This window comes from Girardinichthys multiradiatus, chromosome 11 (assembly GCF_021462225.1).
Source record: "Girardinichthys multiradiatus isolate DD_20200921_A chromosome 11, DD_fGirMul_XY1, whole genome shotgun sequence".
NCBI lineage: Eukaryota > Metazoa > Chordata > Actinopteri > Cyprinodontiformes > Goodeidae > Girardinichthys > Girardinichthys multiradiatus.
Genome location: NC_061804.1, coordinates 26,762,618 through 26,780,722, shown reverse-complemented (window position 1 = coordinate 26,780,722; position 18,105 = coordinate 26,762,618). Strand labels below are relative to the sequence as shown.

The following is an 18,105-nucleotide window of genomic DNA, read 5'->3' as shown; positions in this document are numbered from 1 at the left end:
GTCGCATTGCGTGAGCAAACAACGAGCTGGGAGAAAGTGTCAGAAGAAGCGAGCCCGTCCCGTGGGCGCCACATTTTCTGGATAAATCCACCAAAAACGCCCGAGAGTCGCGGCTTGAAGTTCAAAGCCTGGGACACAGGTTGCCGCCGGAGAGTTCGGAGTCATGCTGGCGGATAAAACGCGAAGCTGAAAAGTTGTGCAATATGCTTTACAGACGAGGAACTGCGAAGAAATAATCCTCGAAGACACTGTTCGGTTGTATACTCCGTCCCATCAAATTATTAACCAGAACAAACGGACAGTTTTCTTGTTGGGTTTATAACTTTGTAACTAATCTGGCTCCGAAACCGAAGAGGCTTCTGCAAACCTGCCATTAACAGACGTCCTACAGTCGCTTCTTAATTACACGAAGTCGTTGTGTTAAGAGCCCAAAGAGGCAGGCGTTCCCCCGACTTCTGAGCCTCCGCAGCACATTGAGAAATTACAGCCGACCCTCCTGGGAGCACCGAGGGGCAAACGAGTCGTTCATCAAAATTACAAGCCAGTAAACACACAAAAAAAAACACCCCAAAACGTGTGAAGGAATAGTAATCCAGCCTCCATGTAGTCCCCCTGAACGTTGCTAGGGTCCCGAGACAGAGTGTACAGTTATGACACCGTCCCAAAAGTTTATCTCCCGGACTCTGTCGCTCTCCTGGGATCTTATTGTCACTCTACCTGCTCGCAGTCCTGCTGCCTTCACGTAAAAAGGGTAAACAGAACTTTTATCAGAACTGATCTAAGACAGAAATAAATGAACCAAATAATCAATGACAATACGTACAAACAGAAAATGAGACGCTGCGTTTTAAATCGTTTTGAAGAGATTACCAGTAATTAATAAGACGTTATTATTGTAACACTGAAAACTTTTTCATTCATTTTATTTAACGCCAGACTTATCTTAAAAGCTCAGGAACTATCAAACACAGCATTTATACACAGGAGAATCCAACCAAAACTACTTACAAGTAAAATTGATAAAGAAACAACTTGATTTCTTTAAAAATCCGTTCATCTACGTCCAGTTTCAGAACTGCACGTGAAGGCAGCATTTAGAAAAGCTGACGGTGAAGCTGCCTCACCACATCAGAGCTCATGAAAAACAGGTGAACGGCTCCCCCATGTGTCCTCAAGAAAAAAACATTGCTGCTGCAGTAACGCTTTCCTCAGAAATTAGCCAGTCAGCTGCAAAGTATATTTGTTTTAATAAAAATCGAGACATTTACATCAAAACGTATTTCAGACAAGAAAATAATTTTAAAAAATGGCTGAAGCAGCCCACTTGAAAGCAAAGCACTTTGCAGTTAGAAATTTTCCAATTTTTATGAAATATTTTTGTGACTTTATTAGGAAGTCTACTTTTACTGATGTTCTGTTTCAACTTGTTATGACACGCACCACTGTTTTCTTATCAAACTTTAAAAAAATGTGAGTTAAAATATCTGAGTTGTACTTTGCATTACAATTCATAAAAATCTCATCAAATGGCTCCAATATGAGATATTATAAGGTTTAAAAATATGTATAGCAGTCCATATGAAATTTAAATTGCTTCCAAACAAGAACATTACAGTTTTTCTAATTATTCTAGTTACAATAAAGAAAAGCACAATTGAACAATCCCAAAAATCAACAGAGAAAAAAATTGATATCAAAACAATCCAACATTTTAAACACAGAAAGCAATCCATCAAGTGGGAGCTGAAGTCAGAGTTTGGACTACGCCAATACTTCTTGTTGCGTGCTGAATGAATCAGTGAGCTCAGATCTAAATGAGAGATGTAATCACCTGTCACTGACACTAAATTAACACATAACCAATTTCTTTCCACTACTTTCACTCTGAATGTGCTTCTGTATGGTTCTGCCATGCCTTACCTAAGCCAGATGTGGCCCCTGTGCTGTCCTGCTCATCTTAATCCTTCCTGGAATCTTCAACTGTGTCCCTAACCTCAACACTTATGATCTCAGCATCATCGTCTAGTTCAAAAGGAACCTTGTCAAGACACAGAGGAAGATGGCAAAAAATTTATACTTTACTGTATTTACACTAGACAGGGTCCAGTTACCCATATGAAGGTATAGACGTTTTAAGCAATTGCAATTTCAAAGCTGCTAACAATTTTCTACTGTTACCACTGTTTAAAGACCTTTTAATGAGAAAACAGAGAAATTGTTGGAGTGACCAGAGTTTACTCCAGCTAAATGGAGGATAAAATAACACAACTCATCTAGCCCACCTACTGCTGCACACTGCTGATCAGCTGGTTGAAAGAACGCTGCAACTTCATTCCCTCTTTTACCAGAAACACAAATCCAACTGGTTGGGAATATTTCCAGTTGTAAAAAACACAATCATGGTGTGAAAACTAAAGGAGAACCACCCACCACATTAAGGCTATTTGAAAACCGCAGCAATAAGGACAATTATCATAAAAGCACTACTAAATTCTGCAAGTTGATAAAGTTATTTTATGTTTTAGTAACAATATTATGCATGCAATTCTCAATATGTTAGATTATTTTTGCCAAAGTATAAATGAACTTAGCTTTTATGTTTAAAATAAAAATAATATATATTTTCTAGTCTTTGCAGAGTGTGCACAAAACAGATTTTTTTTCAATACATTCAGGGCTCATTTCCTTTATAATAAAACTAGGTTAACTGCATTAAGAATGTGTTGGCCATAAAGGCTTACCTCATATATAGCATCTTCAGCCATTTGCCCAGGAACTGAAACCATGAGCTCCTCCTTCTCCTTTTTATATGTAACAGGAGCGCTGGTGTTGTCGTCACTCGATATGGGATCATTGTGGTCAGAGTAAGGCTTTGGCACAGAGACAGGTCGCTCTGTGGTCTCAACTTTTACCAGACAGCCACTGGGTAAAGTCTGCATCACCTCATCTGCAATCTGGAAAACTACATCCAGGTTAACTTCAGGTTTTTTCACTTCCTGGTTTTCTGTGCTATGTAAGTCACGGCTGAAGTCCAGCACAGTCACAGGACGTTCTACCTAGAACAGTTAATAAAAGGTTTTAGTCATCAAGCATGTTTTTAAGTTACTAATCAAAACATGAAATTTCATCCGCTCTAATTCACCGACCTGGTAATAACCTCTGGGAGAGAACATCCCAGTCTGAAGGCCAGTTATATTTGGTGCACCAAGGCTTGGGTGGAAGCAATGGCAAACTTTAAACAGAAAAAGATAGAAAATTGTAGATTTGCAAGTCGAGACTTTAAGCCCTCACGTGACTGCATCTGCCTTACCTTACGAAATTATTCACACCCCTCGAACTTTCTTCACATTTTGTCACGTTATGAGCAAAAATGTCAATTTATTTTACTGGGATTTTATGTGACAGACCAACACAAATCAGATTGTAGCTTTCAATTGTTTTAACCAATAAAAATCTAAAGAGGGTTGCATACATTTCTATCCAACACTCTTTAATCTCGTACCCCTAAATAAAATCCTGTGCAACCAGATACCTACAGAAATCCCACAATTAGCAAATAGAGTCCACAGAGTGTGTAGTTTAATATCAGTATATCAGTGCAGCTGTTCTGTGAAGGCGTTAGAAGTTTGTTTGAGAACATTAGAGAACAAACAGCATCGTGAAGATCAAGGAACGCAACAAACAGCTCCAGAATAATAATGGTATCCCAAGCAAAGAACAACTCACATATTGTCCAGTCCGTCACCTGATAATGAAGAGTACAGCACCTATGAAAACCTACCAACATATGGCCATTTACCTAAACTGACATAAAGAGCATTAATCAGAGATGAAGCCAAGAGGCTCATGGCAAATTTGGAGGAGATGCAGAGATTCACAGCACAGGTGGCCGAATCTGTCACAACTTAGTTGAAGAGCAGCAAGATGAAAACCATTTTCGAAAGAAAGCCATAAGAAGCCGCACTCACAGTTTGGCACATAAAAGAGGCACAGCATACGCGTGTAAGGAGAAGGTCCTCTGAAATGATCTGCTGACAGAACAGCTATTTCTCAAACCAGGTGCTCTTGTTGGATGAGGCCAAAGTTAAACTTTATGGCCTACATGTAAAACGCTGTGTGAGGTGCAAACCTAACATTGCACTGCTGAAGGAGTTAAATGCAGGACAATCCTGGAAGAAAAACTATTAGAAGCTGCAAAAGACTTGAAATGGGGTGGAGGTTTACCTTCCAGCAGGACACTGAACATAAACATACAGCTTGGGCTGTAATTGAATCTTTTAGATAATAAGATAATCAGGTTTTAGAACAACCTGGTCAAAGTCAAGACTTCAATCCAAATGAGTATATGGAGCAAGACTTAAAAAATGATGTTCACAAAAACTCTTCCTTCAAGCTTGAGCTATTTTTCAAAGAAGAATGGGGAAAATTGATTTGATAGATTTGCAAAGATGGTATAGGTACATGTACCAAAATACTTGGAGTTGTAATTGCAGCAAAAAGTGGTTTTATGAAATATTTTGAAAACCATGTAACTTTTAGAAAACCGTGTAACCTTTTCCTTGTACTGCATTATTTTGCCTTGGTCTATATCGTTATATCCCTAAACAATATACTGAAGTTCAGGTGTAATATGATTATTTGTCAAAAACTTCCAAGTTCATACTTTTACAAGGTAATATATACTTAAATAGCATTTATCAACCATATAGATTGCTGTATTCAGATTTACATAACTTTTCAACAAGTGTCTGTGTCAGCTGATTTGTCTTTTAGGAAAAGCCCTGCACAAAGGTTTGATATCAACTTAAACTACCATATCGCCTGCCTTACCTGTGGGATAGTAGCCGGGTTGACACTGGGAATTCTGAAGACTGTTGAAATGTGTGTTTCCATTATTCGTACAAGGCAGGAAACCCTGCTGAACATGCTGGGGTTTGGAGCTTGAGGCTACTCCAGTGTAGTGGGGCCTTAAAGGCATTGGCTTCTCTTTCATCTGAGGAAAATTAGTAGGGGAGAGAGCTGCACTGGGAACCCTGCGCAGATATCGTGGTGGGACTGGGGTTCCGCTCTGGGGCCTCATGGCCTGGGGTTTATTAGGGTGGTATGGATAAGCTGATGACTGATGTGAGGGATGCTGAGGCAAGGAGCATCCTACACCAAACACAGTTTGACATGAACATATTAGAAAGATCAGGACTCTGATCAGAATTAAGTACAGTAATTCACAACTATCACTTACGTCCTTTTAGGACCACATCCTTGTCATCTCTGCAGAAGCCTAATCCCTGGTACCGGTTAGGAAGCCGAGAGCTAACATCCTGGCCAGCTTTAAGCTTGGCTTTATTATCCACAGTGAGCCTTACGAGATACTCCAAAAGCTGAGGGTAACTTCGCTGAAAGTTCGGGTTGTGGAAATGATACAAGCCGTTGTTCCCTACTTCTCGGTGCTCAACAGTTGGGTCGACTTTTTTAAATCCATACAGATTGAGCTGGCGGACGAAGCTTGAGAAATTGGTGGTCTTAAAGGTGTCAGCGCTGTCGGAGGTTCTGGAGCCGGGGGACAAGATCTGGGTCTCAAAGAGCTGCCGATTGATGACGATTACCTCGCCGCGGCTGTCCCAGCGGATGGCTCCGTCTGCCGGGTTGTTCACCAAACGCCAAAGTTTGGCAGGAAAAATATTAGGGTTGATGTTGTCAGGGAGGGAATTGTTAGCCGCATCCATGTTTTAATCTGTGGATCCGGAATAAGGTTGTGTTAACTGGCAGCAATTCCTCTGAAAGAGTAACTGACATCATTTAGCTAACTTAGCCGTTGTAACGCTTTTCTCACCAAGAGGTAGTAGTAGACTCTTAAATGCTGAATAAAATTCACGATTCATCATCTGAGAGGGACGCGGAAATAACTTCGAACGCTAATTATTATTATTAGCGTGAACTTAAACTAAATTCTGCTAATTACAAGATTGTTTGAGGAAATTCGAGCATTTCTGTTGGTTGTTATGCAACTCTCGCTAGCTTTAGCAATGGCCTTGTTAAACGACTTTAAAATTAAAATATAAAATTGAAATACATTTCTTTGTAATGTTATTCAGGACTACCTTAAATATTTTATATTTCATGATAAAAAAAAAAAAAACAAGATTCAGCTGTAAACATACCTTGGCTCACTCCGCCTCAAATTTTAAGTTCCCGCACCGTTGGAGCTTTTGATGGTCTGACATTTCCATGGTAACCTGATTCTGGATCCAACTGTCTTCATGACATCATGTGACATCATACCATATGAAATAACTATAGCCTGTAGGTCGGACTTTTTGAAGACCCTTGAAACCAGAAACTTTGCCATCTTCTATATTGTTTTTTTTTTTAAATGCTAGGTGGTCTTTGTGCAAAAAAAAAAAAAAAAAAAAAGGCTTTTGAGTTGTGCATCTTAACAAATTAGAATATCATTAAAAAGTAGATTTATTTCATAATTCAGTTTGAAAAAAGTGAAACTCATAGATTAATTACACAGTGATATATTTATCTAAAGAATATCTAAATTTCTGATCATTTTCATGATCATTGCGAATGGCTAATGAAAATCCCAAATTATGTGTCTTAGAAAATTTGAACATTATGTAAAATCAATCAAAACACACATGATTTTTAGTACAGATATGTTATGGTTCTGATTATGTCCTACACAATCATGTGGAAGTCTGCAGACACAAACGTTTTGCTAAAGAGGCTGGCTGTTCACAAAGTGCCATATCCAATCATATTAATGGCAAGTTGAGTGGAAGGAAGAAGTGTGGCAAAAGAAAAAGGTGCAGGAGCAACATAGATAACCGTAGCCCTAAAAGAATTGTGAAATAAAACCCACTTAACCATGGTATAACTTTGCTTGATTGGCCAGGAAACTCTCCTGACCAAAACCCCATAGAGAATCTATTGAGTAGAATCAGAATCAGCTTTACTGGTCAAGGTTGTGTTCACAATCGAAGCATGCATACACATATAAACTTTAGAGAAAATGAATTAAATGATTAAAAGAAAACAATTCGCATATATATGTATGTACACCCAATATATATATTTTTAAAAGGCAGGTTGTGGCAGTGCAAATCTGCTTATTTTGTTTCAAAGAATTGCTGACTACTCAGGCTGTGAGGTGTTTTTCAGCCTGGGGGAAGAAACTATCTCTGTGATGGCTGGTTTTTGCAAATAGCACTCACCTGATAGTAAAATTCTAAGTTTGTGTCTAGGATGTGTGGGCTCTGCAAATATGTTAGGTGCCCTTTTCCTGACCCTACCCTGTACAGGTCTTGAAAATTCCCTCTGCAGACCTAGTTGCTTCTTGCAGTTTAGACCTGCCCTGATTTGTGGATAAGCCAAACCACAAAGGGCAGACTGAATAATGGCAGTGTAGAAGAAGACCAATAACTCCTGTGGAAGGTTGTACTTTGTGCGTTGCTGCAGGAAGTACAGTCTCTGCTCGGCCTTCTTCTGAACATGTCTATGTTTGAGGACCCCCTCAAGTCCAGAGAAAGGGTGGTTCCTTGGAACTGGAAGTGGTTCACAGTAGAAACAGTGTTGTTGAGGATGGTGAATGGAAGGACTGTGTGGGGTGTTCTCCGGATGTCTACTGTCATCTCCACTGTCTTGACCGGGTTTTGCTCAGGTGGTTCTAATTGCACCAGAGGACCAGTCCACGTACCTCCTGTCTGTATGTAAACTAATCACGCTCCTGGATCAGACCAATGATGGTGGTGTCATCCGTGAGCCCAGGAATTTCACGGACGGGTCCGCTGAGGTGCAGTCATTTGTGTAGAGAGAGGAGTGGGGAGAGAACACACCCCTGAGGTAATGTCAAAAGAAAGTTGAGAGACTCCAGAGCCAACAAGGCAGACAAGCTAAATGCTACGATTAAAGCAACCTGGGCTTTCTTAATATCTCAGCAGAGCCACAGGCTGATCACTTCCATGCTATGCCACATTGATGCAGTAATTCCTGAAAACAAAAGGGGGTCCAAGTATTGAGTGCAGATACAATGTGAGAAACATAAAGTAAAGCAGAAGAATGATTACTTTCAAGATATTGCTGCTAGAGCTGGTTCTACAAGCTTTTCAGTCTTAAGTTGGACTTTACTTCATGACTTTATGTTGGTAAGGATATTGCTTATTACAAACCAGATTCCAAAAAAATTGGGACACTAAACAAATTGTCGATAAAAACTGAATGCAATGATGTGGAGGTGCCAACATCTAATATTTTATTCAGAATAGAACACAAATCACAGATCAAAAGTTTAAACTGAGATAATGTATCATTTTAAGGGAAAAATATGTTGTTTCAAAGTTAAAAGGCATCAACAAATCCCAAAAAAGTTGAGACAAGGCCATTTTTACCACTGTGTGGCATCCCCCCTTCTTCTTACAACACTCAACAGACGTCTGGGGACAGAGGAGAGCAGTTTCTCAAGTTTAGAAATAGAAATGCTCTCCCAATCATGTCTAATACAGGCCTCTAACTGTTCAATCATCTTGGGCCTTCTTTGTCACACCTTCCTCTTTATGATGCGCCAAATGTTCTCTATAGGTGAAAGGTCTGGACTGCAGGCTGGCCATTTCAGTACCCGGATCCTTCTCCTACGTAGCCATGATGTTGTGATTGCTGCAGAATGTGGTCTGGCATTATCTTGTTGAAAAATGCAGGGTCTTCCCTGAAAGAGATGACATCTAGATGGAAGCATATGTTGTTCTAGAACCTGAACATAGTTCTCTGCATTAATGGTGCCTTTCCAGACATGCAAGCTGCCCATGCCACAAGCACTCATGCAACCCCGTACCATCAGTGATGCAGGCTTCTGAACGGAGCGTTGATAACAACTTGGGTTATCCTTGTCCTCTCTGGTCCGGATGACATGGCGTCCCAGTGTTTCATAAAGAACTTCAAATCTTGACTCATCTGACCACAGAACAGTCTTCCATTTTGCCACACTCCATTTTAAAAGACCTCTGGCCCAGTGCAGATGTCTGAGCTTGTGGAGCTTGCTTAGAAATGGCTTCCTCTTTGCACTGTAGAGTTTCAGCTGGCAACGACGGATGGCATGGTGGATTGAGTTCACTGACAATGCTTTCTGGAAGTATTCCTGAGCCCATTCTGTTATTTCCTTGACAGTGGCATTCCTGTTTGAGGTGCAGTGACGTTTAAGGGCCCGGAGATCACGAGCATCCAGTAGAGTTTTACAGCCTTGACTTTTATGCACAGCGATTGTTCCAGATTCTCTGAATCTTTTGATGATGTTATGCACAGTTGATGATGATGATAACTTGAAAGTCTTTGCTATTTTACGCTGGGTAACACCATTCTGGTATTGCTGCACTATCTTTCTGCGCAACAATGGTGGAATTGGTGATCCTCTTACCATCTTGGCTTCAGAGAGACACTGACACTCTGAGAAGCTCTTTTTATACCCAATCATGTTGTCAATTTACCTAATTAGTGTTCATTGGTCTTCCAGCTGTTCGTTATATGCTCAATTTCCTTTTTCCAGCCACTTATTGCTACTTGTCCCAACTTTTTTGGGATTTGTTGACGCCATGTAATTTTGAAACAAGATATTTTTCCCTTAAAATGATACATTCTCTCAGTTTAAAGTTTGATCTGTGATTTCTGTTCTATTCTGAATAACATATTAGATGTTGGCACTTCCACATCATTGCATTCAGTTTTTATTCATAATTTGTTTAGTGTCCCAACTTTTTTGGAATCCGGTTTGTACTTTTTTTATTTCTGTTTGCTGAACAGAGCAGCAAAAACAAGCTTTCTGTGATTTGGATCAGCGTTAAATGCTTCTTGCAATGACCCGGGTTTCCTGGAATTTGTAAAAGCGTTCTTAGGCAGTAGTTCTTAAGGCTTTCTGTTTGTCTTTCAAGATTTTGCTGCTTTCTGTCTCATTTTCTGTTAATTTCTTCTACCAGGCCATTATGGCATACGATCATTGTAAATTCGAATTATTTTTTTCTACTTAAAATGAGTTAAAATGGCATTTGTTTGCTTGTTTTTTAATAGGTAACTTCAAGCCAGATGTACAGGTCCTTCTCAAAATATTAGCATATTGTGAAAGTTAATTATTTTCCATAATGTAATGATGAAAATTTAACATTCATACATTTTAGATTCATTGCACACTGAAATATTTCAGGTCTTTTATTGTCTTAATACGGATGATTTTGGCATACAGCTCATGAAAACCCAAAATTCCTATCTCACAAAATTAGCATATCATTAAAAGGGTCTCTAAACGAGCTATGAACCTAATCATCTGAATCAACGAGTTAACTCTAAACACCTGCAAAAGATTCCTGAGGCCTTTAAAACTCCCAGCCTGGTTCATCACTCAAAACCCCAATCATGGGTAAGACTGCCGACCTGACTGCTGTCCAGAAGGCCACTATTGACACCCTCAAGCAAGAGGGTAAGACACAGAAAGAAATTTCTGAACGAATAGGCTGTTCCCAGAGTGCTGTATCAAGGCACCTCAGTGGGAAGTCTGTGGGAAGGAAAAAGTGTGGCAGAAAACGCTGCACAACGAGAAGAGGTGACCGGACCCTGAGGAAGATTGTGGAGAAGGGCCGATTCCAGACCTCGGGGGACCTGCGGAAGCAGTGGACTGAGTCTGGAGTAGAAACATCCAGAGCCACCGTGCACAGGCGTGTGCAGGAAATGGGCTACAGGTGCCGCATTCCCCAGGTCAAGCCACTTTTGAACCAGAAACAGCGGCAGAAGCGCCTGACCTGGGCTACAGAGAAGCAGCACTGGACTGTTGCTCGGTGGTCCAAAGTACTTTTTTCGGATGAAAGCAAATTCTGCATGTCATTCGGAAATCAAGGTGCCAGAGTCTGGAGGAAGACTGGGGAGAAGGAAATGCCAAAATGCCAGAAGTCCAGTGTCAAGTACCCACAGTCAGTGATGGTCTGGGGTGCCGTGTCAGCTGCTGGTGTTGGTCCACTGTGTTTTATCAAGGGCAGGGTCAATGCAGCTAGCTATCAGGAGATTTTGGAGCACTTCATGCTTCCATCTGCTGAAAAGCTTTATGGAGATGAATATTTCATTTTTCAGCACGACCTGGCACCTGCTCACAGTGCCAAAACCACTGGTAAATGGTTTACTGACCATGGTATCACTGTGCTCAATTGGCCTGCCAACTCTCCTGACCTGAACCCCATAGAGAATCTGTGGGATATTGTGAAGAGAACGTTGAAAGACTCAAGACCCAACACTCTGGATGAGCTAAAGGCAGCTATCGAAGCATCCTGGGCCTCCATAAGACCTCAGCAGTGCCACAGGCTGATTGCCTCCATGCCACGCCGCATTGAAGCAGTCATTTCTGCAAAAGGATTCCCGACCAAGTATTGAGTGCATAACTGTACATGATTATTTGAAGGTTGACGTTTTTTGTATTAAAAACACTTTTCTTTTATTGGTCGGATGAAATATGCTAATTTTGTGAGATAGGAATTTTGGGTTTTCATGAGCTGTATGCCAAAATCATCCTTATTAAGACAATAAAAGACCTGAAATATTTCAGTTAGTGTGCAATGAATCTAAAATATATGAATGTTAAATTTTCATCATTACATTATGGAAAATAATGAACTTTATCACAATATGCTAATATTTTGAGAAGGACCTGTATAGTAGTGTCAGTGACAGGCAGACTACCTCCAGGTAACAAAACTATTGCCCTGCTTGCACGCTCAGAATATAAATGTTTGTTCTTGACATCTTTGTCTCTATAATTGTTGCAGCCTGTTCATTTTACTGCCTGAACCTGATACGGCTTGGCGGGCCATTAATTCAAAAAATATGTAATGAAACAGGAGGAAAATCTGTTTGCTACGGAGCCCGCGAGGGGACATGGGGAATTATTTTTCTTTTGCGTCCCCACGCAATAGTCTTTGCGTTATCTCGCAATACTTTGTGGGATAGTTTCCAAACCAGATAACTACAAAAATGTAAAAAACACTATACCCCCGTTTTTGAGATTTATTGAGTTTTATTTTGAAATCGGCCTTAAAGGAGATGACTGTAGATTTTAAGAGAAACAGGAATAAGTCAAAAACTATTTCTATCATGGGAGAAGAAGTGGAGGTGGTGGAGGAGTATAAATACCTTGGTGTTCACCTGGACAACAGACTAGAGTGGAGATGCAACTATGAAGCCATCTACAAGAAGGAACAGAGCAGACTGTACTTCTTGAGGAAGCTTAGGTCCTTTGGTGTTTGCAGCAAGATGCTGCATATCTTCTATAAGTCTGTTGTGGAAAGTGTGATCTCTTCTACCATCATCTGCTGGGGAAGCAGCATCAGAGTCAGGGACTTAAAAAAGCTCAACAAGCTGATGAAGAAGGCTGACTCTGTTCTGGGGACTCCTCTGGAACCTCTGGAGATCATTGTGGAAAGACGGATTCTTCATAAAATGAAGAACATTATGGAGAACCCTGAGCATCCTCTTCATGAGACTGTCCTACAACAACAGAGTGTCTTCAGTCAGAGGCTTCTTCAGATCTGCTGTAAGACGGAGCGCTACAGGAGATCCTTCCTGCCCACAGCCATCAGCATCTACAACGACTCTTTGAGGAAACCTTCATAATATGAGCTATAACAACATTTAATTTCCCTTTGGGATTAATAAAGTATTTTTTGAATTGAATTGAATTGAAATAAAATGATCTTCAATCAGACTTAAAAGACAGTTATTATCCACAAGCTGTCAAACTACTCTGGACAATAATGCTGCACGAAACCAAATCTGTGACAATTTATTTGCTTATTGCTGCTGCATGATGGGTACTTTTTTTTTGCACGCCAATTAGTCCTTCTGTTTTTATCGTGATTTGAACGGTTCTTCTTATCCTAAGCATTAATCGCATTGTTGACTGCGTGTTAACCTGCATATGACAAATAAACCATATCAATGACATATCAGTGCTGTTTGTTTTGTGAGCAGTTTGTCATCCGTAGTTTGCCTCCCACCCGAAAAAAGAAATGTTTTCTTCTACTTTATTTTTATTCTATTATTTTGTTACCTATTGCGTAAGTTGTTTAAAATATTCAAAAAGTAACATATTTTGTATATTTAGAAAAATACGTAAATATATATTATGATTATGAATTGAATAATCAGAATCAGAATCAGAAAAGCTTTATTGCCAAGTACGTTTTTGGACATACAAGGAATTTGTTTTGGCGTAGTCGGTGCAATACAGTACAAATTAAACAGTATAAACATATCTACAATATAATATAAATATATGTGCACAGTTTTAAGTGAGTGAGAGTAAATGTAGAGCAGTATAAGATGTAAGAGCAATACAACAGTGCAGGTGATCATTGTGCAAGTAAAGCAGGAGTCCATGCTGAGCGTTAATGTACATTCTACTGGGTTAGCTTGAAACACATTGTTTGCCTTTATAGGGCAGAGTAGATTATTGACACAGACACGTGAAAGATTATCAGTATGTGACTCTGGTATAAATATATCTTTGGGATATTTTAAAACTGCACGGAAAAAGTTTCATCTCACGTTCGTGCAATTTTGTTTTCAATCAGGCGCACAATTAGGACGCCATTATTCGGGTCCTACAGTCATATTCTACGTCATTAGGCACCGATTAAAAAAAAAGGCATAGCCCAAACAGTAAACAGTGTCATAATTTTTGGTATTTTAGCTGTACTTTCTTGGAAACCTTGTCTTAATGGCGTTGGAAACGGTGCCAAAAGACCTCCGCCACCTGCGGGCCTGTCTGCTATGTTCTCTTGTAAAGGTAATAACGTAGCTAACGTCTAAGCTAACTGTTAGCTTTAGTGTCACATTCGCCTTTTTTGTCTATATGAAATTGAATTATGTGTGGTTTGTCTCCTCTTGTGTTTTGCCGTCGTCAGACCATCGACCAGTTTGAATATGACGGCTGTGACAATTGTGAGTCGTACCTCCAGATGAAGGGGAACAGAGAGATGGTTTATGAATGCACAAGTTCTTCGTTTGATGGGTAAACAATCAACCTGTTTACCATGTACAGCGCTTTGGTGAACTGACACTGTTTTTGTTTGAAAAATAAAACGTTGACTATTATAATGATGATTTTCTTGTTGTTTCTTCCCAGTGTTGTAGCGATGATGAGTCCTGAAGACAGCTGGGTGGCTAAATGGCAGAGAATAGGTACAAATGTGTTACATGTTCTCTGCTTAATTTTTTGGGGAAAAAATACATTTCATTGGAATCTAAGAAACTGTTTAGACCAATCAGTTCTGGGGGTGGACATTTATTGTATTTTTTATCATTTATCGTAAAAAAATTTCTTGTCACAACAACAATTTTAATTAGTACCAAGGTTAGAAAATATGCCTGCGGCAAGATGAGGTTTTCGGAGCATTTATGTGCTTAAGTTTACATAGTGTGAAAAGTTGTGACCTCAAATCACACATTTTTAAAATGTGTTTTTAAGACACAAATTATCTGCAATGTCCTGCCTTTTTCAATGATTCGAATACATAAATTTATTTATTCAGTTATCATGTCACATTGGTTACTGTAGAATATTATATTTTCACAATTTAAAACATTGCCAATGAATATTCTTTCTTGAAACAAAGAGGAATTCTGCTCACCTCATTTTTTGATGTAATTACTAGATTAAATCTGAAATTAAGATAAAAAAAAATAGTTTTCAGGCTAGTGCTAATTTAGCATATGCTCACAGATCAGATCAGAGGACCCGTTTATAGAAAAAATTAAAATCATGATCATTTTGGTCAGTTTTGAATTCAAAACAACTTGGAGAACATTCAGTTGCCTTCAGAATCTTGTGGAATCTTCTAGTATTTATTCAAATGTAGGATATTATATAAAATAAGCACAAATAAAATCAATAAAAAAGTGTACCTTAACATTGTCTGGAAAACAAAAAGCTGAATTAAAAATGAAAAAATCAGTAAATTATAAATGCAGTTAATAGTTATTTTGATCAAACATCCACTGACAATTTGGTGCACTGAAAGCTCCTGAACGTTTACACATTTAAACTGTGTAAAATAAATATAGAAAAAGGTAATTCCAGTCCCTTTCTGCCTTCATTGCTCATAGGTGGCTCCTTGTTTAAACTTTAGGTGGTTGCATGGATTACTTGTCTTTCTAAATGGTACACACACCTCTGAGATTTACTGAGATGTGATAATCTTGCATATCACGTGTGCTAGAATCCAGAGTGTTCCCACAAATGGACTGACTCCACCTGTTCTGTTTACTAAATGCAGGTGCTGGTCATTTTGCCCCATTTCCATTTTGTTTTGGCAGTTATTTAAATGTTGTGTTTGGTATTCTGTTATGGACATGTTTGTAAAGCGTGTCGAAGAACAATTGAAACATCCTGTAGTACATCGGATTTATGGACACTTTTCATGAAACTTTGTCTTGTGACGCTTCATAATAAGCTTAGAGTTTGTGGAAAATTGCTCTTGGAGGATGTTCTAAATCACTCTTTGTTCATGGCTGTGCTCTTGGGCAGAAAATCACAGGTGAATGTTAGTCACCTGGTACCTCTAATCTTAAACATTTATCATCAGTCTGTAGAGTCTATTTATAGTCTTAGCAGCAGTTTCCTTACATAAATACAGGTCTAGGGTCAGGAAAAGAGCTGCTAAAATCTCTGCAGACCCCACACACCCTGCACATAAACTGTTCACAGAGTTTTACCTTCAGGCCGCCGCTACAGAGAACTGTTCACTAAAACCAGCCGCCACAGAGACAGTTTCTTCCCCCAGGCTGTTTCTCTGTTGAACATTCAATAGAGTACAAAACAACAGCATACAGATGTTACAAATGCACCTTTTTATTATACATGTGTATATTGTACATGTTCATGTTACAATGCACTGATAGCTGTATGTTTTTTGAGTGTAGGGTTTTGGAGGTAACCTTTGCCAACACAATAATATAGCCATTCAACCATTTTTCTTAATTGTCACTAGTTTTGTTCAATTTTGTGAGAAATCGCAACTATTTGGCACTGGAGAAAGTTTTCTGAACAGCGCAGCAAAAACCACCTTTCCATGATTTAGACCTGGGTGAAATGCTTTTTGCCAAGTAGTAGTTCTTAAGGCTTTCTGCTTGTCTTTCAGGATTTGGCTGCTTTTTCTCATTTTCTGTTCATTCCTTCTACCCAGGCATTATGGCATAAAATCATTGGAAATTCAAATCATTTTTCAGTGCTTAAAATGAGTTAAAATAACTGTTTTTTATTGTTAACAGGTAACTTCAAGCCAGGTGTATATGCAGTGTCAGTGACAGGCAGACTACCTCCAGGTAACAATACTGTTGCAAAGCTTGCACACTCAGAATATTAATGTTTTTTCTTGACATCCTTGTGTCTATAATTTTTGCAGCCTGTCCATTTTACTGCCTGAATCTGATACGTCTTGACAGGCCATTAATTCGAAAAATTAGTTATGAGACAGGCGGAAAATCTATTTGCCCAGGCTGTTTGTTTGGCTGTTCAGTGTTTGATTGATATACCTAACTGCTATTCATGTTGTTCATGATTTCCTCCTTCTCCTAAGGTGTCGTGAGAGAGTTGAAAAGCAGAGGAGTAATCTACAAATCCAGAGACACAGCAGTGAAAACATAACTTGGATCGGTGCCTGTTTTCTTGTCTTCATGAGCTGCAACACCACATCTTTAGTCCTATGGAGCGGTTTGATTTTGGTTCTTTTTGTTCTGATTAAAAGTTAAAATAAAGGTCTGGTTTTTTTTTTATTACCTGTAATGACTGTCGGATCATTGAATATTCTGGAAATGAAAGTTTCAGTGAGGTCAGGGATGAGAACATCCAAAATTGATCATTGCCACTCTTCTTTTTTGCATTCTCAGACTTTGGGTTGGAGAGTGAAGATCAGGGGTAAAAGCCAGTGATGATGCTGTTTGCCTGAAACGGTCTCTAAAAATAGCTCCTTTCTGTGTGTGAAGTAAAGTGGGACAGACTGCAGAATGACACAGCCGCTGAGTAACAAACCACAACTAAGGAAAGACTGAACACAGAGAGACATAACAGTGGAGTCATTGGAAAGAATAGCATAAATAAGGTTTAATTATTGATGAAAGTAATGCAACACTGAACAGTGGAAACTATTGTGACTGAAAGCATGTTTAGTCACTTAGAATTTGGTAATCCCCTCGCTTTTCTTGTAATTTCTTGGGAGAAAAGAAATCTGAAGGTTAGGCATCTCATTTGATGTCCTAAACTGTTATTACTCAGATTTACCACAATAGTAACACATTGTTTGCTCTTTTACAAATGAATATACTTTTTTCCCTGTAGTTAATGTAAAGCAGTAAGCTCTGCCAATTAGGAGTCACGTTGCTGTAAGACAGACACAGAGCTTTTTGACGTTCAAACTATTTTCAAATATACAAAAAGAACATTTATAGCTAGTCTATAGAACGTCTGAGCCGGATAGTCAGTCCTATTTTAAGATGAAAAATTGTCAGTTTACATTAGATTGTGGTGTGAAATGTTAGCTGGCAATTGTCAGAATGTGGCAGTAAATAATATCAAAAAGCTAGACAGTAATTCAATGAGCAAAACTCTTAAATTATATAGATCAATTTCACAAAACACATTTACAGTGTATTTTAGCTTTGAGGATTATATCCAATAAAAATGTAAAATGCATTCTTCTACATAATTAGTATATTACATAAGACCATTAAAAAAGGATTTTTAATACAGAAATGTTAGCCTGCTGAAAAATGTCCATGTACTGTATTAATGCAGCATGGCATGGAGATCAGTCCAGATTGGTTTAATAGCAGCCTTCAGCTCACCTGCATTGTTAGCTCTGGTGTCTTTTTCTGGACAATACTCCAGGGCTCTACAGGGTTTGGGTGAAGCCAGCTTGTCCAGGTGATGTAGGCAGGTGCTAAGTGCTGCAGGAAAGTTCTGCAGAGGGAAGCATGAAGTACTCTAAAATTACCTAGTAGACACCCACACAGCAGCAGATGACATGTTTCTTAGGTGAGAAGCTTCTGATATCTGGTAGTTTGAATACAGCATTGGTAACA

General features: G+C 39.1%; 2 protein-coding genes across 3 annotated transcripts; one reads left to right on the top strand and one right to left on the bottom strand.

Moving 5' to 3' along the window:
• Positions 1–910: 910 nt before the first annotated feature.
• On the bottom strand, positions 911–6,267 carry hsf5 (heat shock transcription factor family member 5). 2 transcript variants are annotated; one of them, XM_047379656.1, is made up of 7 exons: positions 6,159–6,267; positions 5,240–5,731; positions 4,831–5,151; positions 3,147–3,232; positions 2,742–3,056; positions 1,921–2,038; positions 911–1,227 (listed from the first exon to the last, which is right to left on the bottom strand). In XM_047379656.1, exons 2-6 carry the CDS (start codon positions 5,721–5,723, stop codon positions 1,958–1,960), a joined length of 1,287 nt encoding a protein of 428 aa, XP_047235612.1. In that variant the 5' UTR covers positions 5,724–5,731; positions 6,159–6,267; the 3' UTR covers positions 911–1,227; positions 1,921–1,957. The 2 variants fall into 2 exon arrangements, with proteins under 2 accessions (XP_047235612.1, XP_047235611.1); XM_047379655.1 differs by lacking the exon at positions 911–1,227 and adding an exon at positions 1,231–1,810.
• Positions 6,268–13,616: 7,349 nt separating this feature from the next.
• On the top strand, positions 13,617–16,810 carry supt4h1 (SPT4 homolog, DSIF elongation factor subunit). The gene is made up of 5 exons (XM_047378495.1): positions 13,617–13,813; positions 13,932–14,038; positions 14,153–14,208; positions 16,297–16,350; positions 16,605–16,810. The coding sequence occupies exons 1-5, from the start codon at positions 13,745–13,747 to the stop codon at positions 16,670–16,672; spliced, it is 354 nt and encodes a 117-aa protein (XP_047234451.1). The 5' UTR covers positions 13,617–13,744; the 3' UTR covers positions 16,673–16,810.
• The last annotated feature ends 1,295 nt before the right edge of the window (positions 16,811–18,105 follow it).

Excerpts from the sequence above, each read along its gene's own strand:
- hsf5 (XM_047379656.1), bottom strand. The coding sequence starts at position 5,723 with ATGGATGCGGCTAACAATTCCCTCCCTGACAACATCAACCCTAATATT. Across the intron at positions 3,233-4,830 it reads ACCCGGCTACTATCCCACAG|TTTGCCATTGCTTCCACCCA; the intron begins GTAAGGCAGGCG and ends TTCTGTTTAAAG. Across the intron at positions 3,057-3,146 it reads CTCCCAGAGGTTATTACCAG|GTAGAACGTCCTGTGACTGT; the intron begins GTCGGTGAATTA and ends TAACTGTTCTAG.
- supt4h1 (XM_047378495.1), top strand. The coding sequence starts at position 13,745 with ATGGCGTTGGAAACGGTGCCAAAAGACCTCCGCCACCTGCGGGCCTGT. Across the intron at positions 13,814-13,931 it reads TGCTATGTTCTCTTGTAAAG|ACCATCGACCAGTTTGAATA; the intron begins GTAATAACGTAG and ends TGCCGTCGTCAG. Across the intron at positions 14,039-14,152 it reads ACAAGTTCTTCGTTTGATGG|TGTTGTAGCGATGATGAGTC; the intron begins GTAAACAATCAA and ends GTTTCTTCCCAG.